This window comes from Alternaria arborescens, assembly GCF_004154835.1.
Source record: "Alternaria arborescens strain FERA 675 chromosome Unknown contig_4, whole genome shotgun sequence".
NCBI lineage: Eukaryota > Fungi > Ascomycota > Dothideomycetes > Pleosporales > Pleosporaceae > Alternaria > Alternaria arborescens.
In genome coordinates, this window is record NW_021167859.1 from 390,933 (window position 1) to 406,854 (window position 15,922).

At 51.3% G+C, this 15,922-nt stretch overlaps 5 protein-coding genes across 5 annotated transcripts; 2 read left to right on the top strand and 3 right to left on the bottom strand.

Annotated features, from left to right (window-relative positions):
* Positions 1-847: 847 nt before the first annotated feature.
* Positions 848-3,013, bottom strand: AA0111_g2219 (hypothetical protein; the record flags this gene model as incomplete). The annotated part of the gene is made up of 1 exon (XM_028647966.1): positions 848-3,013. One exon carries the CDS (start codon positions 3,011-3,013, stop codon positions 848-850), a length of 2,166 nt encoding a protein of 721 aa, XP_028510188.1.
* A 403-nt stretch (positions 3,014-3,416) lies between these two features.
* Positions 3,417-4,511, bottom strand: AA0111_g2220 (hypothetical protein; the record flags this gene model as incomplete). Its single annotated transcript, XM_028647968.1, has 1 exon — positions 3,417-4,511. One exon carries the CDS (start codon positions 4,509-4,511, stop codon positions 3,417-3,419), a length of 1,095 nt encoding a protein of 364 aa, XP_028509924.1.
* Positions 4,512-4,706: 195 nt separating this feature from the next.
* On the top strand, positions 4,707-5,519 carry AA0111_g2221 (hypothetical protein; the record flags this gene model as incomplete). The annotated part of the gene is made up of 3 exons (XM_028647969.1): positions 4,707-4,787; positions 4,844-4,926; positions 4,979-5,519. 3 exons carry the CDS (start codon positions 4,707-4,709, stop codon positions 5,517-5,519), a joined length of 705 nt encoding a protein of 234 aa, XP_028509925.1.
* A 1,129-nt stretch (positions 5,520-6,648) lies between these two features.
* On the bottom strand, positions 6,649-13,955 carry AA0111_g2222 (hypothetical protein; the record flags this gene model as incomplete). The annotated part of the gene is made up of 5 exons (XM_028647970.1): positions 6,649-7,075; positions 7,127-9,947; positions 10,170-11,569; positions 11,625-13,677; positions 13,736-13,955. 5 exons carry the CDS (start codon positions 13,953-13,955, stop codon positions 6,649-6,651), a joined length of 6,921 nt encoding a protein of 2,306 aa, XP_028509926.1.
* Positions 13,956-14,506: 551 nt separating this feature from the next.
* Positions 14,507-15,619, top strand: AA0111_g2223 (hypothetical protein; the record flags this gene model as incomplete). The annotated part of the gene is made up of 4 exons (XM_028647971.1): positions 14,507-14,611; positions 14,662-14,826; positions 14,886-14,964; positions 15,012-15,619. 4 exons carry the CDS (start codon positions 14,507-14,509, stop codon positions 15,617-15,619), a joined length of 957 nt encoding a protein of 318 aa, XP_028509927.1.
* Between the last annotated feature and the right edge of the window lie 303 nt (positions 15,620-15,922).

Genomic DNA, 15,922 nt, shown 5'->3' on the forward strand with positions numbered 1-15,922 from the left:
TACTGGATATCAATTCCAACACAATGCCATTCCCTCTCTCCTTTGTCTTCTTATGATTCTCTCACTGCTCAATACGCACCCTCAGTCATTACCAACACCATTCATCACGGCGAAGCAGACGCAGCTCGACATGCTGTGGAGAAGAGATTACATCATTACGATTATGCGTACTATTATTACGCTCCATCTTCTTGCCAACTACACTGGGGCCACGTTGGTGCTCGCCCAGGACATCACCGTCACGTACACCTCCACGCTCACTTTACCCGCGTTCAAATGCCTTACTCATTTACCAACCACTACGACTTCGGCAGTATCACCAAGAATGTTTACCGCTACAACACAACCTATCTCGACAACCATCGTAGTACTATACCAAACCGCTCCACATACTCCAATTTCCTCACCTCCGCCATCCACAACCACAACAGAGCCGGCTTGCCTTCCCGATATCCAGATATACACCCACAGCACACCGAGACACCCTTTGTGGATTCAACCTGCGACTATATCACTACTGTGTTATGATTTCGTTGTCATTGCGGCGTTTGCGTGGTGTTGGGTCATGGGCTGGTTTTGGTGGTGGAAGAAAATCGATAGGAGGGATGTGCAGAGGGTAAGAGAGACGGAGGAATGGAGACGAAGGGTAGTAGTGAACGAGGAGTTTGAGAGGGAGATGCGGAGGTTGGGCATGGTATGATCTTGGGAAGAAATGAGAATTGGACACGGACGGATGAATTCTGTTTTGAAAAAGCTCTTCATCTTGCCAATCAGCTATCCGTTGCTGCAGAAATTGTTCATTACATCCGGATCCACCAGATTCATTACATACCGCAACTCTTCCTAGCTAGCCATGCATCGTCTGCCCACCCGGGCCCCTCTCCCAAAACTCCAATGTCAGCGCGCTAAGGAAACATGGTATCTCCTTCCTCCCCTCGACCCAATACACAATCTGATCGCGTATCTCGCCTGCAAACTCACTTTGCTCTCCACCAGAGACCTTCATCGTCCCATTCTCACCATCAAACACTATGCTGTTCTCCCCTTCCTCATCGGCAGGCTTGAACATACTGGTGACCTTGACCCGTCCGTTAGGCATAAAGTCCAGCTTCCAGCCCAGAATGGATGCAACAGCTTCCCTGAACTCGAGGGATTTCGCTGTCCAAATTTGTTTTAGACGTACAATCTTCTTAGACGAAGAAGCAAGTTGGGCTTTCAGTTCTTCGAGCTCGTCCCTAGCCGCATCGAGTGTGGCTAGAGGGACCGTGGATGGTGGTGTCTTTTGGTTCTCGAGCTGGTCAAGGAGCTGAGCGTTGGCCTCGCGGAGGTTGCGTACGGTGCTTAGTTTGAGAGCTTCCGCGTCGGCGGTAGGGTTGGATTTTAGTTCTAGGACTCGTGTTCGAGAAGACTCCTTTAGCTTCTTAAGCTGTGAGTGCTGAGCTTTGTATTCAGCCTCGACAAGCTTCATCTTCTTCTGCAGGGCGCTGAGGTCATCTTGTAATTGGCGGTTCTTTCGGCGCAGCTCGCCTACGCGTTCCTCGTTCTCATCCGTATCAAGAGCGCGCTTTTGGCCTGTTATGGCAGCAACAGGCTTCTCTAAACTGTTGAACTCTTTTTGTAATGTATCAACCTCTTTGCGATATTGGTCGACGAGATCCTCGAGCTCCTTTATCCGTTCAGACTTTGCAGCGTCGAATGTGTCAGGCTGCATCTCGCGTTCTTCATCGTCGAAAGCCTTGACTTGGGCACGTAAGAAGTCGACTTCTTTAGTTGCTAACGCTTTCTGTCGTTCAAGCCTGGCCCGTACCTTTGCGTCGGCACCATTCCCTGCGGCAGTGTTTCCAGCTGCCTTGAGTTGCTGAATCTCGGCCTGTAATTTGGCCTTCTCCTCTTCGAGTGCTTGTATGTTGGCCTCTTTGACAATGAGCTCAGGCTTGATCTCGCCCAGTTTGTTGATGAGATCGGTCCTTTCTATGCGCTCTTGGATGAAAGCTCGTGCGAGGTCTTGAGGTGTTTCAAAGAGCACTTCGCCGTGTATTTCTGCTTCTGCCTCGAGGTACGACGTCCACGAATGGCGCTCTTCTTCTAGAACCTGCTTTCTCAGCTCGGCCTCTCCCAGTTGCCGTTCCAAGTCATCCATCGTGCGCAGCTTCGCCTGTAGTGACCTCTTCTCCTCCTCGACTACCTCAATCGCCTTGTGTTGTTTCCGATACTGCTTAAGCTCGGTATTCTGCTCCCTCGTCAGGGTCTCGAGCTTCTTGATGTGTGCGACCTGGTCAGAAAGCTCCCTCTTGATGACTGCCAGTGTCTCGGCGTCTCCTGTAATTGCCTTGAGGCGCAACACCTCGGCCTCCATCTGATCGACTTCCTCCTCCTTTTGCGCGAGCTTCTTCTGTGTCATCTGCAAAGCGTTGACCTTGGCTTGTAGATCTGCCTGCACCTCCTCGACACTCTCCTTGAGCGCCTTGTGTTCGGTTTGTAGTGTGTTATATTGGTGCTCATTCTGCCGCTGCGATGTCGACAACTCCTCCTTAACCTCATCATATTCTTCTTGTAGCGATTGCGCTCTTTCTTGACACTCGCGCAATCGCCTCTCCAGCGCCTGTCGCTCGTTGGCAGCCCGTGTTTGTACCTCGGCCATTTCCTTGGTCAGCGCATCGTGTTTCTTCGCGGTAAGGGTGTTGGATGCCTCGACTTGCTGCGCTTTACGAAAGTCGGCATCGGCACGGTTTTGGGCATCGCGGAGTTCTTGCGCATGTTCCAACTTCATCATCTCCTTCTCCTGTTTCGCCGTTTCAAGCTCATATCGCAGGGTATTGAGCTGGGCGCGGAGATCCTCATTGATGGGGTCCGAGGGCACAACCGTGTGCGGCGCATTCTGCGAGGCTCGCAATGTGGTTCGGAACGTTTCGCGGAGAGGTTCTCGTTTGGCGGTGGCAGGCGCAGGCGTTGGCTCCTCTTCCTCGCCAGTGAGGAAGTTGAAGGACGGCTGTGTGGTGTTGCGCACTGCCATGGTGGCAGCGACTCCTTGTTGTTTTGTTTGTTATGGAGAGACTGAGTTAGGGGCGTGTGCAATCGTTGTCGGTACGCTGAGGCAGCGACTATGCCATTGTGTATCGTCGAGTAATTTCTGCTCCTTCCAGCAGTGGTGCCAAGTTCGGGCGAGTGGTGGGTAAATAAATGTTGTTCTTGTTGTCGCAAGCATCGTGTCTGGGGTTCAAGGCGCCGCCCGGACAAAGCCGCCTTGGGCCTAGCGTGTGAGGTGCATTCGGCGCGCAGGCACGTGGCTTTCACTTTACACAGGTCATGTCACACCTCTTGGGTATACCACAGACATAGGTTCCTTGTTCGTTCTCAGAGACAGGGTGATTATTAATATGCTCATGGCTGCATCTCAAGTGAAGATCTACCAAGCCCTACTCCCTTACATCTGCCCAAGCCTTCGAAAAGACATCGCTTTCGCCGTCTCTCCAGCCCCATGCGACGCAGTAATGCCGGAGTAACATTTCCAGTTCCTCCAGCTCATCTAGGAATTCCAAACTAGCGATGCGCTCCTTCTCCTCATCGCTAATCCATCTTCGCCAGATAGTGTTTGTATCTGCGACCTTGGCTCCGTCTGTTAAGCCATAGCCCTGCAAGCGTGCGCGTTGGTCCCCCAACTCGGGATACGCCGTCAATGTGTGTAGGTGGATGTTTCGGCTTTGGAGGTTCGAGATCATGGTCCGACCAAAGCCATCTTGGGGTAGGATAGGCTCGTAGAGTATGAGAGAGGCGGGCGTTGCAGGGAGTAGGTAATGTGTCAATAATGATGACACTATCGATTTTACTGTCGAAGGCTGCAGGTAAACCAGGCACATCTCGGACAGAATCAATGTAGGTATGCTCGGGTCCAGATTTGGTATCTGAGGTAGGGGCGCCTCTTCTGACGAACTTGCGAGAGACCGTAAATCAAGCGCATGAATGTTGTACGCATCCGAATAGTACGAGTCCAAAGTTGACGGCATGTGTAAGAGCTTCCGATGCAGTAGCGGTTGCCTCTGTATGGCGGCTATCTTGGCCTGTGTGTTGGTAGGAAAGTCGATCTCATGGTATACGAGGCGCGTCTGCGGGTATAGGTCGAGAAGGCGGAAGAATCGCGTGTCAGTGCCAGCACCGAGGGAGACAATCTGCTTCGCCGACGACGGGTGGGTAGTGAGGAACTTGGCGACTAAGAGGTCGATGGCCGAGGTGCGAACATAAGTGCCCCGGTTGAGCAACGGCAGTTTCCTTGTCGTCTGCTGTATCGCGAACAGCTTCGCATACGGGTCGTGAAGATAACCAAGCTCTACACAGCTCACCCTGCTCCCCGCCGCATCTTGATCCGTAGCCTTGACGGCATTGTCGAGAAGTTGTGCCCGTCCCTCGCCAGAAGTACCAAGACCGCCTCTTCCACGTCCTCTACCTCGTGATGATCCGCCACGGCCTTGTCCGAGAAGTGTTCGTAGGTTGGGGATTTCGTTTGAAGAGGCCATGTTCAGGTTCGAGATGGGCGGAATTGGTGGGGGTCCAGCTCCAGGTTCCGCGCTAGCGCTGCATGCCAAGCCGACGCCCGGCCTGCCCTTTGGGACTTCTGGAGATTTCTTTGACGCGACCGACTTCACTCACCTGTTGCGCCGACACCCCAACCCTACACCCTTACTCCACAATCAACGTTAGCGACGGCAAACATGGAAGGCGAAAAGTACGGCGCGTCTCTTATTCGCCTGTGGAGGGTCTGGCGGACAACCAAGGAGATGATGAACGACCGGGTGGGTTGCGCATGCGCTTTGGAACACCATGGACTGCGCGCTGACTGTACACAAAGGGCTACATGATTGTCGAAGACGACATGACCATGTCGCTCGAAGAGTTCGCCAGGAAATATGCGCGCGAGGACGGCGAGCCTGAGTATGCGCCAAACCATGCCCATCTCTAGGCCCTAGTACTGACCTTTTACCAGCCGCTCGCGCCTCAACTTCTCCTGCCAGCCCTCCGAAGATATGCTCGCAAAGTACACCGACGCCCCGACAAAGAAGAACCCGAACCCCCAGCCCAATATCGGTACCATCTGGATCGAGTTCAACGCAGACGAGAACGTCGGAATGAAGCAACTGCGCGACTACATGTCCCATCTTGTCAACGGATCCTTCCACTCCGGCATCATGGTCACCGTAAAGCCCATGACGGGTATGGCCATTCGACTCCTGCGCGGCGCGACAAGCATCACCGATGGTCCCAAGGGCGGTGTAGAGGTCTTTGTTGAGCAAGATTTGCTCGTCAACATCACAAAGCACGAGTTGGTGCCTAAGCACGTCCTGCTGAGCGACGAGGAGAAGCAGCAACTGCTCCAGCGATACCGTTTGAAGCAGACACAGCTGCCCAGAATCCAGTCCACCGACCCGGTCGCCAAGTACCTAGGCCTGAGGAGAGGCTCTGTCGTCAAGATTATCCGAAAATCTGAGACAGCCGGTCGATACGCCAGTTACCGATGGGTCATATAAGCATTCGGGGCATGGACAAGATGCAGTGCAACAGGAGAGCATTGTTTGCGTACAGCGTACCGTGCAAGCTAAAGCGCGCATGCGTAATTCCTCCAACCGTGCATAGGCACTCAGATTGGAGCAGGCATCGAGACTGATGTAGCATTCGGCGAGGCGTTTGGCGATGGAAAAGGACTTGGTTTTTGACACATCACTTTTGTACTATCTGAGAGGAGAGGCGAGGACGCGCGAATCAAAGTTCAAAGTCTTCAGCTTGGCCAAGTGCAGTACCCTAGGGCGACTAGAGCTCGTGAACTGACAACCCGGAATGCTATAGCACATGCGACACCCTGTATCCTCCATGCCACCAATGAAACAGATGAACCACGAAATCACATCCTACCCATCCATGTCGCCTGCGCCGTCTCCCTGAACCACGCTATAGCTGCATATCTCTCAACCCTTGGGTCACCTACGAATTATACCCACTCCAACCTTCCCATCCAAGTAACTCTCTTCGAAAACCATGGAAAGCTGTAACCCAGCATTGCCCTGATCGGTCAAATACACCCATCATCCATTCAAAGAAGCAATATCCTATTCGGGCATCTGCTAACTAGAAACACGGTTAACGCGGGGCGCTTAAGTACCTTTGTACCGTTTCTTCACCGTTCAGCAAAGTGCGGCATGTGGAGCCGACCTGGCTTGGCAGTGGTTCGAGAGGGGTATGTGGTGTTGAATTGGCCGGAGAGCTGGTAATGGTGATGATGATGGGTGGAATTACCGGTGAGCCCTGGTGGGGGTTGGTAGTGGTGCTTATGCCTAAGCAGAGTGGGCTGGGGCTGAGATACTAATCTAGTTCGTATGCAACATGCCAGATTAGGTAGTTAATAGTGCCGGAATGTCAATTGTGCTCGTCTCGAATACATCACGATGACAGTACGAGTGTGGTTGTAATAGACAAAGATGCATTGTGCCCGACTGCCGGTATCATGCTGACTACACTTTGCGCTTTGACTATGCGGAAAACAGTAATCGTACACGAGACCAAGACATCGATAAGGTATATAACATGAAAGCAGAATGCGGGAATGATTGATGACGAAATTGAAAGGTGAATCGCAGTCGAAAAGCCTGCTGTATGCCTGCGTTAGGACTCGTCGTCTTCCTGCTCAAATGTCTCAGAGAAGTTGATCAGGGACGTGAGCCTATCCGGTGACTCCTCAATACCCAGGATCTCTCGCTTGGCCCTGTCAGCTAACCACGTATGTGGTATTAGCATGATCTCGCCCTTGTTATTCCTGGCCAGTCGTGTTTTTTCTTTCTTCGTAGATAATGATTCTAACGACTTGGCCGTAGAACCTGTGGAAGTGAGGGCATCACTCCGTCTGAGGCGATGCTCAAGAATATCAACATCGATCGTCCGTAGCGCAACCACATGGTAAATGTGCACTTTCTTTTTCTGGCCATAACGGCGACTTCGCGCGATCGCCTGTGCCATTGCGGAATCGTAATTATATTGTGTCTTTGCTAGAAAGGGTGACACAAAGACGACGTGGTTGGCGATTGTAAGATTGCTGTGAATGGTCAGTAAGAGGAGAGTTTCTATAGGAATAAAGAGGACCTACACGCCAGCTGCAGATTCACTCCTAAGATTGAGTATGATAAGCTTCTTTCTAGTCTTTGGATCTTTGTTTGTTTTAAACTCCTCCATGAGCTTAGCCGAAGCAGTGTGTCGACCTCGACCTGGCGAATGGTATGATATGTCGTAGCGATCGAACACAGTTTCGAGAATGCTGACGATCTCTTCGTTCGGCACAAAGATAATGCCCTGGTCGAAAGCCGGCATTCGACGAACAATTTGAACCACAGCCTCGAGTTTATTTCCATAGCCTTGCCCAGTATCCTCACTTTCGTTCGAACCGAGATCGGCTATCCGGATCAGGTTGCCCTCGCTCGCATGAGAATTGCAGCCAAGATGAACGCAGGTCTCGTCATCAGTCCGTAGTTCAAGACACTCTTTGCATGCAGTATGTCCGCAGTGGGGTATAGAGAAGAGCAGTTGAAGGTCGACAGTGCCTTTGCAACTAGAAGAACTGCAGCGAAGAGGCCGAATCTTGTCAAGAGTTGCAAGTTGTAGATGATCACGGATAGATACGACAAATCGTTTCGATCTTGTCCTATGCGCGAGTTCAAGAGAAATGTCGCGGAGTTGCGAGAGCTGTTGTTTAATCGTTCGCTCGCGTTGAATCTTCGATGTCTCTTCAATTGCAGTAGTATCTCTCCGTGGCGTCTTCTGGGCTGTTTTCAACATCGCGCGAACACGTTGGCTGGATTCATCATCTCCAAGCCAATTATACTGCGTGACGTCCTTCCTGTAATGGCCATACAGCTCCTTGATGCCCGATTCAGTGTTTGAAATCAGTTTCATTGAGCCCTCAAACTCAGATAGCAGTCTCAACAGTTCTTTCTCAGTGCTGCGGAGCTGACGCGAGCGCTTCTCAATCAAGACTTCGAGCGCTGACCTACCCTCTTCGGTCTCAAAGAGCAACGCACACCTTAGCAGTGCTTCTTCAGCACTTGCAGAGCCCTCTAGGCTGTCATTCAGTCTGCTGCTCCTGTCTGAGCCTGACTTCTGGTTGAGCTTCTTGATTTGCATCTTCTGGGAGATGAGGTATTGCGAAAGCTCCAGATAGAGCGCGTGGTGAGCGACATCTAGATCTACCGACAAGAGCTTTTCTGAGCATTGGATATGGCGGAGCTCGGCTTCATTCTGTCTCACGAAGTTATCAAGAAACTCTTGTGCGCGTTGATGCCTGCCTTCATGCCACTGTCGTGACATGACTTCGGTTTGCGACAAGAAGCTCTCAACATCTGTCTGATCCAGTCTCGATGTCTTTTCCGCCGAAGTCGTGACGGTGCCGTCGCCACAGAAATATCGACCAAGTTTGACACCAAGAAAGGACGCCAATTGATTGACATCAGAGAAGTTGGCCAAGGCTGGTGTTCCTGAGAGGCACCAGCGTTTGTGTGCAGCTATCTTCTTGATGCTCGTGGCCACAAAGTTACTCCCAATCTTGTCGTTGTCGTTAAGGTAATGGTACTCATCAACGATGATCCGGTTGAACTGAAAGAGATGCAACAGTGGCGCCAAGTTTGACGAGCTATCTGCTTCAAATTTGGCTTTCGTCTTGACTCTTTTTGAAGGTCGTGACGGCAGCTGAGTGCCGAACGACTCATACGCAGCACCATGGAGAATCTTAACAGGTAGTGTCGCTTGGAATTCAGGCTTCAGTAGCCGCTCGTCCAGGAATTGCTCCGTCAGCCGTTTGAAATGCTTATAGTCATAGCGCTGGTACACCGCTAACTGACTTGGGATCTCGCTGACTGCGTTATCCAGCCAGCAACTGAATGCACGGCGACTGGTCTTGAGAGGCTCAGGCAAGGCCGTGAATTTTGCCAGTTCCGAAATGTAACCTTCTTCAGAGAATAGTGTCCAAGAAACGATGATAATCCTGCTTTGTAGGAAATCTTCGATGGTAAAACTCTTCAGCTGACTGTAGTTCTCTATGATAAGGACGTTGTAGTCGTCGAATTCCTCTGAACCTAGGAATTCTTGAAGCTCTGTGCTCCATTGATGAGTGATATGTGGGGGACAAACGACTAACGTCGCAGCGGAGTCTAAACGTTGGGGTTGTTCAGCTGCTAAGGGTTGGTTGCACTTGATGAGTTCCTCAGGTGTGACCTGATGGAATTCACTCTGGATTAGTCCTATACTCGAAACAGTCTTGCCGAAGGAAGGTTGATCGGCCAACACACCACCTCGAACGATCTTCTCTGTCTTGACCTGAGCTTCTGCTCTCCAACCCAAACCTGGAAAAACAGACTCTTCTGTCTCACAGATAGTTATTGGTCTTCCTATCTCTTGCTCTGCCATCCATGCAACAGACTTCTTCTGTGCACCACGTAGGTACCCTGGTAGCTTAAACAGGGCATCACGAATGTCGCTCGAATTGCTTTGCAACCGGAACTTCGGAAATGGTTGCGAAGGTAAATCAGCGTGATCCGTGATTAGCCTCCAGGAAGTGGTTGCAGAGTCCACCTCGGGAAGTCTCCCTTGAGCACGATGGACCAAAGACATGATATCGACGCTCACTCGAATTCGTGTTCCTGATGCATCACTTGAAGCCTCTAGTTGGACTATGGCAGGGCGTTGCTTGATGGCACGTTCGAATGTGGCAGCGACTCGACGATCCTCGTGTGCCGTCGCTACACCGTTTTCGACGCTCCAAAGTATCTCTGGATAGATTGGCGCGCAAGAGCACTTGCCCTGCCAGTCCGAGTGCACTGCTTGCCAAGATAGGCATTGCGGCAGCGTCTTGGCACTCTCCAATGCCCACGAGTAGTCTGCGAAAGTTTGGACGGACAGTTCATTGTGGAGAAAGACGTCTAAACAGGTAAGCGTTTGTGAGCAATCTGGCACAACACTGTCAACTAGACGTCCTTCTTCAAGAAAATCCGCGTGCAAAGATACAGCCACTGGTACTAGTGTCATCGCAACAGGAGCCCAAACGTCAAGAGATGTGGTTGTGATGGCGTGTACACGCCCGTCCTCCATATGTCATGGTCGCCATGATGGATGTAAGCGAGCAAGTGAACTACGGCTCTCACCATAGTGTTTCCGGGTATGGTCGCGACTGAACACGAAGCTGTCGTGCTCTGGCCGGCCAATAGGGTCGGGATCGAGAAACATGTACATGTCGTTCACTGCCATTGATCGCTTGTATAAACTTGTAAAAGCAGTCCCGCAATGTGGTAGGTGCTCATAATCGCCGACAATGGCCGTAAGACTGTCGCTTTTGACCTTGATTCTCTTTGGCACGGTTTCTTCTTTGTAGTCTGAGAGGCCAAGTCTGCTCCTGCATGAGCTAATCTTCTCAGACGAATCGCTCATATCAACGACGAGATCCTTGGTAGAGGGTATGCGCACTCTCCATTCAACGTTGAGAAGTGTATCTGCAACGGTAGCTTGCGCGATCGGATTACTGAGAAATTTCCGCAAGGTACTGTTGCCAGGAAGATGTGTTGGACATTTGACAAATAAGGACCACTGTATATGGTCACCCACCACTAGCTCAACTGTAGCCTGGTGCGAGCTGTAGGTGATCTTCCACTGATTGTAGTCTCTGGAGAAGTCGCCGATGCAGAAATACTGAGAGCCCAGCTGCGCTTCCGAAACAGTAGCCAGATACCCATCTAGTATTGGGTCCTTCGCGCCTAGCTCGGAAGCCAGATGACTGATGTCAGGAAAAACATCGAACTTCAACCGTGAAGGCATAAGTTGCCTCCATTGCCTGATGAATTCGTCGGGTAGCGTTATCCTGTGATTGGCTGGTACGATTGTCCTGTAGACGTGCTTGGGGTTACCCGCGCATGATGAGCAGGCCGAGTGTCCGCACGCTGAGCAGATCTGAATTGCGGACTTGCTTATGGCCTGTTTGCCTTCGCAATTACACATACGCGCACTCGACTTGGCTTCTTGCTGGAGCTTGACAAGGTTGAGATCCTCGAAAGTGCTAGGCTGAACGAAAGTACGCTTCAGCATGCTAGGCTCTGTGATCATGTTACTGCCAGGTGGAGCAGATAATGTTTTGCCACCTGACTTTGCCTGATAGGGGCGGAGGGCTTTGCATCCAACAATGAGAGCAGAGATAAGAGAGGCCCCGATCACCGTCGTGGACATGGCATTGCCGGCAAGATTCTGCAAGTCCTTTTGGGTTTCGTTGGCAAACAGCAACCTATCAAGAGGCATCCCCTGAAGCATCAAAAGCTGGCTACCGTTGAGGGCATGTTGCCGGTTGCTCGCAAAATCTTGTCCACCTGGGGTAATACACGGCGTGATTCCCAAATCTGCTTTGAACCGATCCACGTTCTGGCTGACGTCCCACAACGCCATCTTGTAAAGAGAATCGTAGCCTTTCGCTGCAGCTTCCAGATGAGCAATGTCTATCGCATCGTGTACTCTTGAGGACTGCGAGATGTAAAACTTCCTGTCCGCGAAGTCAGGGGGTCTGTATAACTGTTAGTCTGGGTGTCATTGACGATAGCAGGATTACATGAACTTACAGAACGGTACCGTTGTCGCTGCGTCGACTGATGGGACTTAGTATTCCCAGCCTCTTCTCGGAGCGAATGTGATCGTTTCGTAGTTTGCATAGAGCCCAATCTGGCTCGTTCTTCAATAAGCTGTAACCGCTTGATTCTTTCAGTGAATCTGGGAGGAACGCTTCGTATGGGCTACTGCACTGCCTCTCCAAATTTCGCATCAAATCTTTCCACTGGCTTGTCGCGCTCTTGACACCTTTACCGAAATGAGTACGCTCGATTGCAATCATATACATGCGCTCTCTCGTTTGAGGTAGGTAGTAATTTTTCGTGTCACAATAAATCCACTGAGCTTCGTATCCGATTTTGTCGAATCTGCGCACAACGTCATCCCAGGTCTTCTTCTCGTTCTTGACGTTCTCAAGCAACACTATGCTTGGGCGGAAGCGATCCGTATATGCATACATTCCCTGGAATGTGTCGCCTGACTCGCCACCATCATCCAGTGTCTTTCCCCTGGTGTTCAACCTAGAAAGATCTTTGCAGACGAAGCCCGCAATAAGGATGTCCACATCTGTGGGGATATCCACTTCGGCGCCATATGCTGTTACTGCCGTGGTGGCGGACTCGCGAATGAAGTCGCGGACATCTCTGAACAACCGATTTGGGACGAAGTTTCTCTCTATGTAGCCCTGCTTGAATACTTCAATTTCGGCACAGAACTCTTGCTGGATCTGCATCGGAGTATGACCTATTGCCACCAAAGCTTTCGAGATCTCGTCAAGCGCAAGCAAAGGAGATTCTGTGCCAGAACACATTGTGGCAACCCTGATAAGTCTTTCTCCCAGACTTTCCAAGGCTTCGCATAGACCAAGTTGCACAGCTTTGGTAGTCATGTCAGACATGCATTCCTGGATGCTGGAAAGCGGCGGAAGGTTTAGGTCGATGCCTTTGCCGGCTCGAGTAGATTCGCCAGGCTTGTGCTGTCTGTGTAGTTTCGGTTTGGGGTTATCACCCTCAATGGCGATGCTCTCTTCGTCCAGCATGATGTCTAGCGACCCAGGGTCGCTTATGACTGATGCTTCGTCTTCGTTTTCGTCTTCGGAAGAGACAAGATCAATGTCGGCTTCGCTCTCTTCATCCGTTGCAGGGGACACGTAAACATCGGACTCGGATTCATCTCCAGCTGTGAGGTCCGACGGGTCATCGGGGAACTGCTCAACGTAAGATACCCTTGGCCGAGCTCTGATGGAGCGTCCGCCAACATGACGGCTCGATGTGCCGCTGCCTTTGCTTTGATCAATATCGGCTTCCTCCACTAGGAGATCCTCACCAGATGATGTGTCAAGCTCGAGATCATCCCCTAATCTGAGATCATTCGAAGTTATACGCGAAGGTAATCCATCGTCGGCATCTTGTGTGTGGTCGTTTGCGTCTACAAGTTGCTCTGATGTCCTCGTGCTTTCGCGCAAACTTGATCCTGCTGGACTTGACCTCGGGCCAGCAACTTGAGTATGCTCGTCAGGTTCGCTGTCAGGAAAAGGCTTTCTGCGCTTCGATCTAGCCGTGCCGCTGCGTATAGTGCTGCGTTTGGGCTTTTCGTACACATTTTCTGTAGTGGGCTGTGCGTCATCGTAGTTGCTATGCCTGGTCTTTCGACCATTGGTGGGCTTCTCTGGTGTGTCGTCTTCAGATTGTGGAGTGATGGTGCTTCGCCTGCGTGGGTTATCAGGCCGCTTCTTGTTTTTCTCGGGTAGTTTGCGACAAAGATGCTCGGTTTTGTTTCGCGTACAAGTATCGCAAGGGTCTCTTCCATTGCATGCTTTGAAACCACGAATTGTACAACGTGGACAACGAGCTGCGATTGCTGCCGATTCCTGACGCGTAGGCAGTCGACAGCTCTTCTTTCTGTCCCGTATACAGCGCGTACACAGATCTTCTCCTTCTTCCTTACGACATTCGTATGCCGCATTACCTCCGCGGGTAAGGCAAAAGTAGCAGCAGTCTCGAGGAATGACTAGATCGGGAGGGTCGTTTATCTCGGGGAGTGACGTCGGATTGTTGGGCGCAGGAACTGAACTAGCCACGTTGGGTCAGCTCTTGAAGCGGTGATGACAAGATGATCGGCATACCATTGACAGACCGGGCATTGACAGGCCGGGCTCTGCGTGTGTTGCGGACTTGATTGCCTCGCGTCTGAGTCTCAGTCAATGCAGTGCACTTAATCTGCCCTGTCCGAGTATTTTTGCGATGTGTAGCGATCTCAGTGGTGTCGGCATCCCACTCAGGCGCATTGCGTGCAGGCGAGAGTTCAGCCTCGCGCTTGCGTTTACGCGACTTCTCGTGTGCCATGGTGAGAGAACGTGGATGCGAGACGGGAGATTCAGCATGGAGACAATAAGAAATGGAGACAATAAGAAATGGAGACAATAAGAAATGGGGCTATGTAATATCGAGGTTGCTGAGCATGCCGTAGGCATGCAATTCAAAGTGGGGTGCATCGAGTTTCATGCGGCATGTAGTAGCCCTGGACATGGCAGGTACCTAGCGCGACGCGTCCCGCGCTGGTGGAGCGAAAGCACGTGTTAGCCTCCACCACGGCATATACCCCGCATGCTGTCTTTTACCATTAAGCGATATGCCCTAGGAAGGATGGCTACGAATCGGATAGGCAATTTGTCAAGTAGAGACACAGAAGACTCGTACGAGACCATTTGGAGTACGTGTAGTCCTAGCGGATAGGCTACCACGTTGGGAAAGGTGATATTCCATGCAGCGAAGTCGCAGCTCGTATTCCCACGGCCTTGGTATGGTACTTGTCTCGTCCTCTGCAGCAACATCAAAAAAAAAACATACAAATTATCAGGTTTTCCCTACTTCACGACTGTTAACGAAGGAGCATCATGTCTAATCAGGTGGCCAACACTTTTGAGGACCTCACAGGTGTCTCGACTTCCTCGTTCAGCAATCCCTACGATGCACTGATTGCGGCATGCGAAGACGATCCGGTAAGTTGCTTCTGTATTCTGTATTCGCACTTACTGAGCACGTTTTGCAGACGCGGATTCAAGAAAAGTATGAGCTGCATCGCACCACAAGGAACCAGCAGCAGAAGGCGAAGATGCTCGATGCCGACTTTCAAGGCGTCAACATAGATCCAATACTATTAAGAGTTCATGATACCACTGTCGAGCCTGGATACAAAGACCCCCGCAACTGCTTTGTAAGAGCCCCGATGTACGAGCCGGGTGTGAGACAGAAACTGACTTTGTACGCGAACAGGTCTTTTGGGGAAGACCGACACAGCAAGTCAAGGACATGATCAACCGAGTACAACAGGAACTGCTGACGGTGGCACCTAGTACGTAATAAGTCGTTGTTGTTAGAGTTCAATCCTAACATAAGTAGATCTCTGGCTCATGCCACGGGACAACCTCCACATCACGGCATTGGAAATAACGCATTCGAAGACGGCACCAGAGATTCAGAAGCTAGTAGATGGAGTACGAGACAAGATACCTGCCATAACTGACTTCACCCACGACCACCGCACGCGCCTTATCAAACCGCTCATCGGGTACGACGCTTCAGCCATAGCATTGAGCTTTGTACCTGCAGCCAGCGAAGGCCTACATTCGGGTCGCACACCAGAGGATGATAAATTCACTTACCATCATCTCCGCCGGGACCTCTTCTCCATGTGCCGAGATGCAGGCCTTCAAGTTGAGTCCCGGTACGTTGTGCCCTCAAGCCATCTCACTATTGGCCGCTTTATCCATACCGAAGACTTTGAAGACGGGACTGGCTCGCCTGATGGTCATAAGACAAAGGCTTTGATCGACAAGATCGAAGAGATTAATGCTTGGCTCAAGAAAGAGTATTGGCCCGAACACAACGAGGGCAAGATACCTACCGGTGGAGAGTTCAACGTGGGACAAGAAACGGGTCTGCACTGCAGGACAGGTACTTTGTGGTATGGCGGAGGCGAGGTAGTGCATGTTGGGAAAGGCTATTGAGCGGCAAACATCAGTTTTGTCCGTATGATGATGTGGTCAGTATCAACTTGGCGCTCGCCGTTGCTGTGCGGTACGGTACTAGCAGCGTCCCGCATCCTCCATCGCAGGAGACGCTGTTGCATAGCAACAGCAAGGGCTCGTTTCAATAATTGATCTGAATCTTCATCATGGATCATGGAGATATTGCAATCAGTGTGTATGGCCATCCCTCGGGTCAAATGACATGCAGCTTCCAGACGCGACGTTGGGCAGTGGCGGCAGGTGCGGAGCGGCGGGGATGACGTGTGGCTTGTGGCTTGGTCC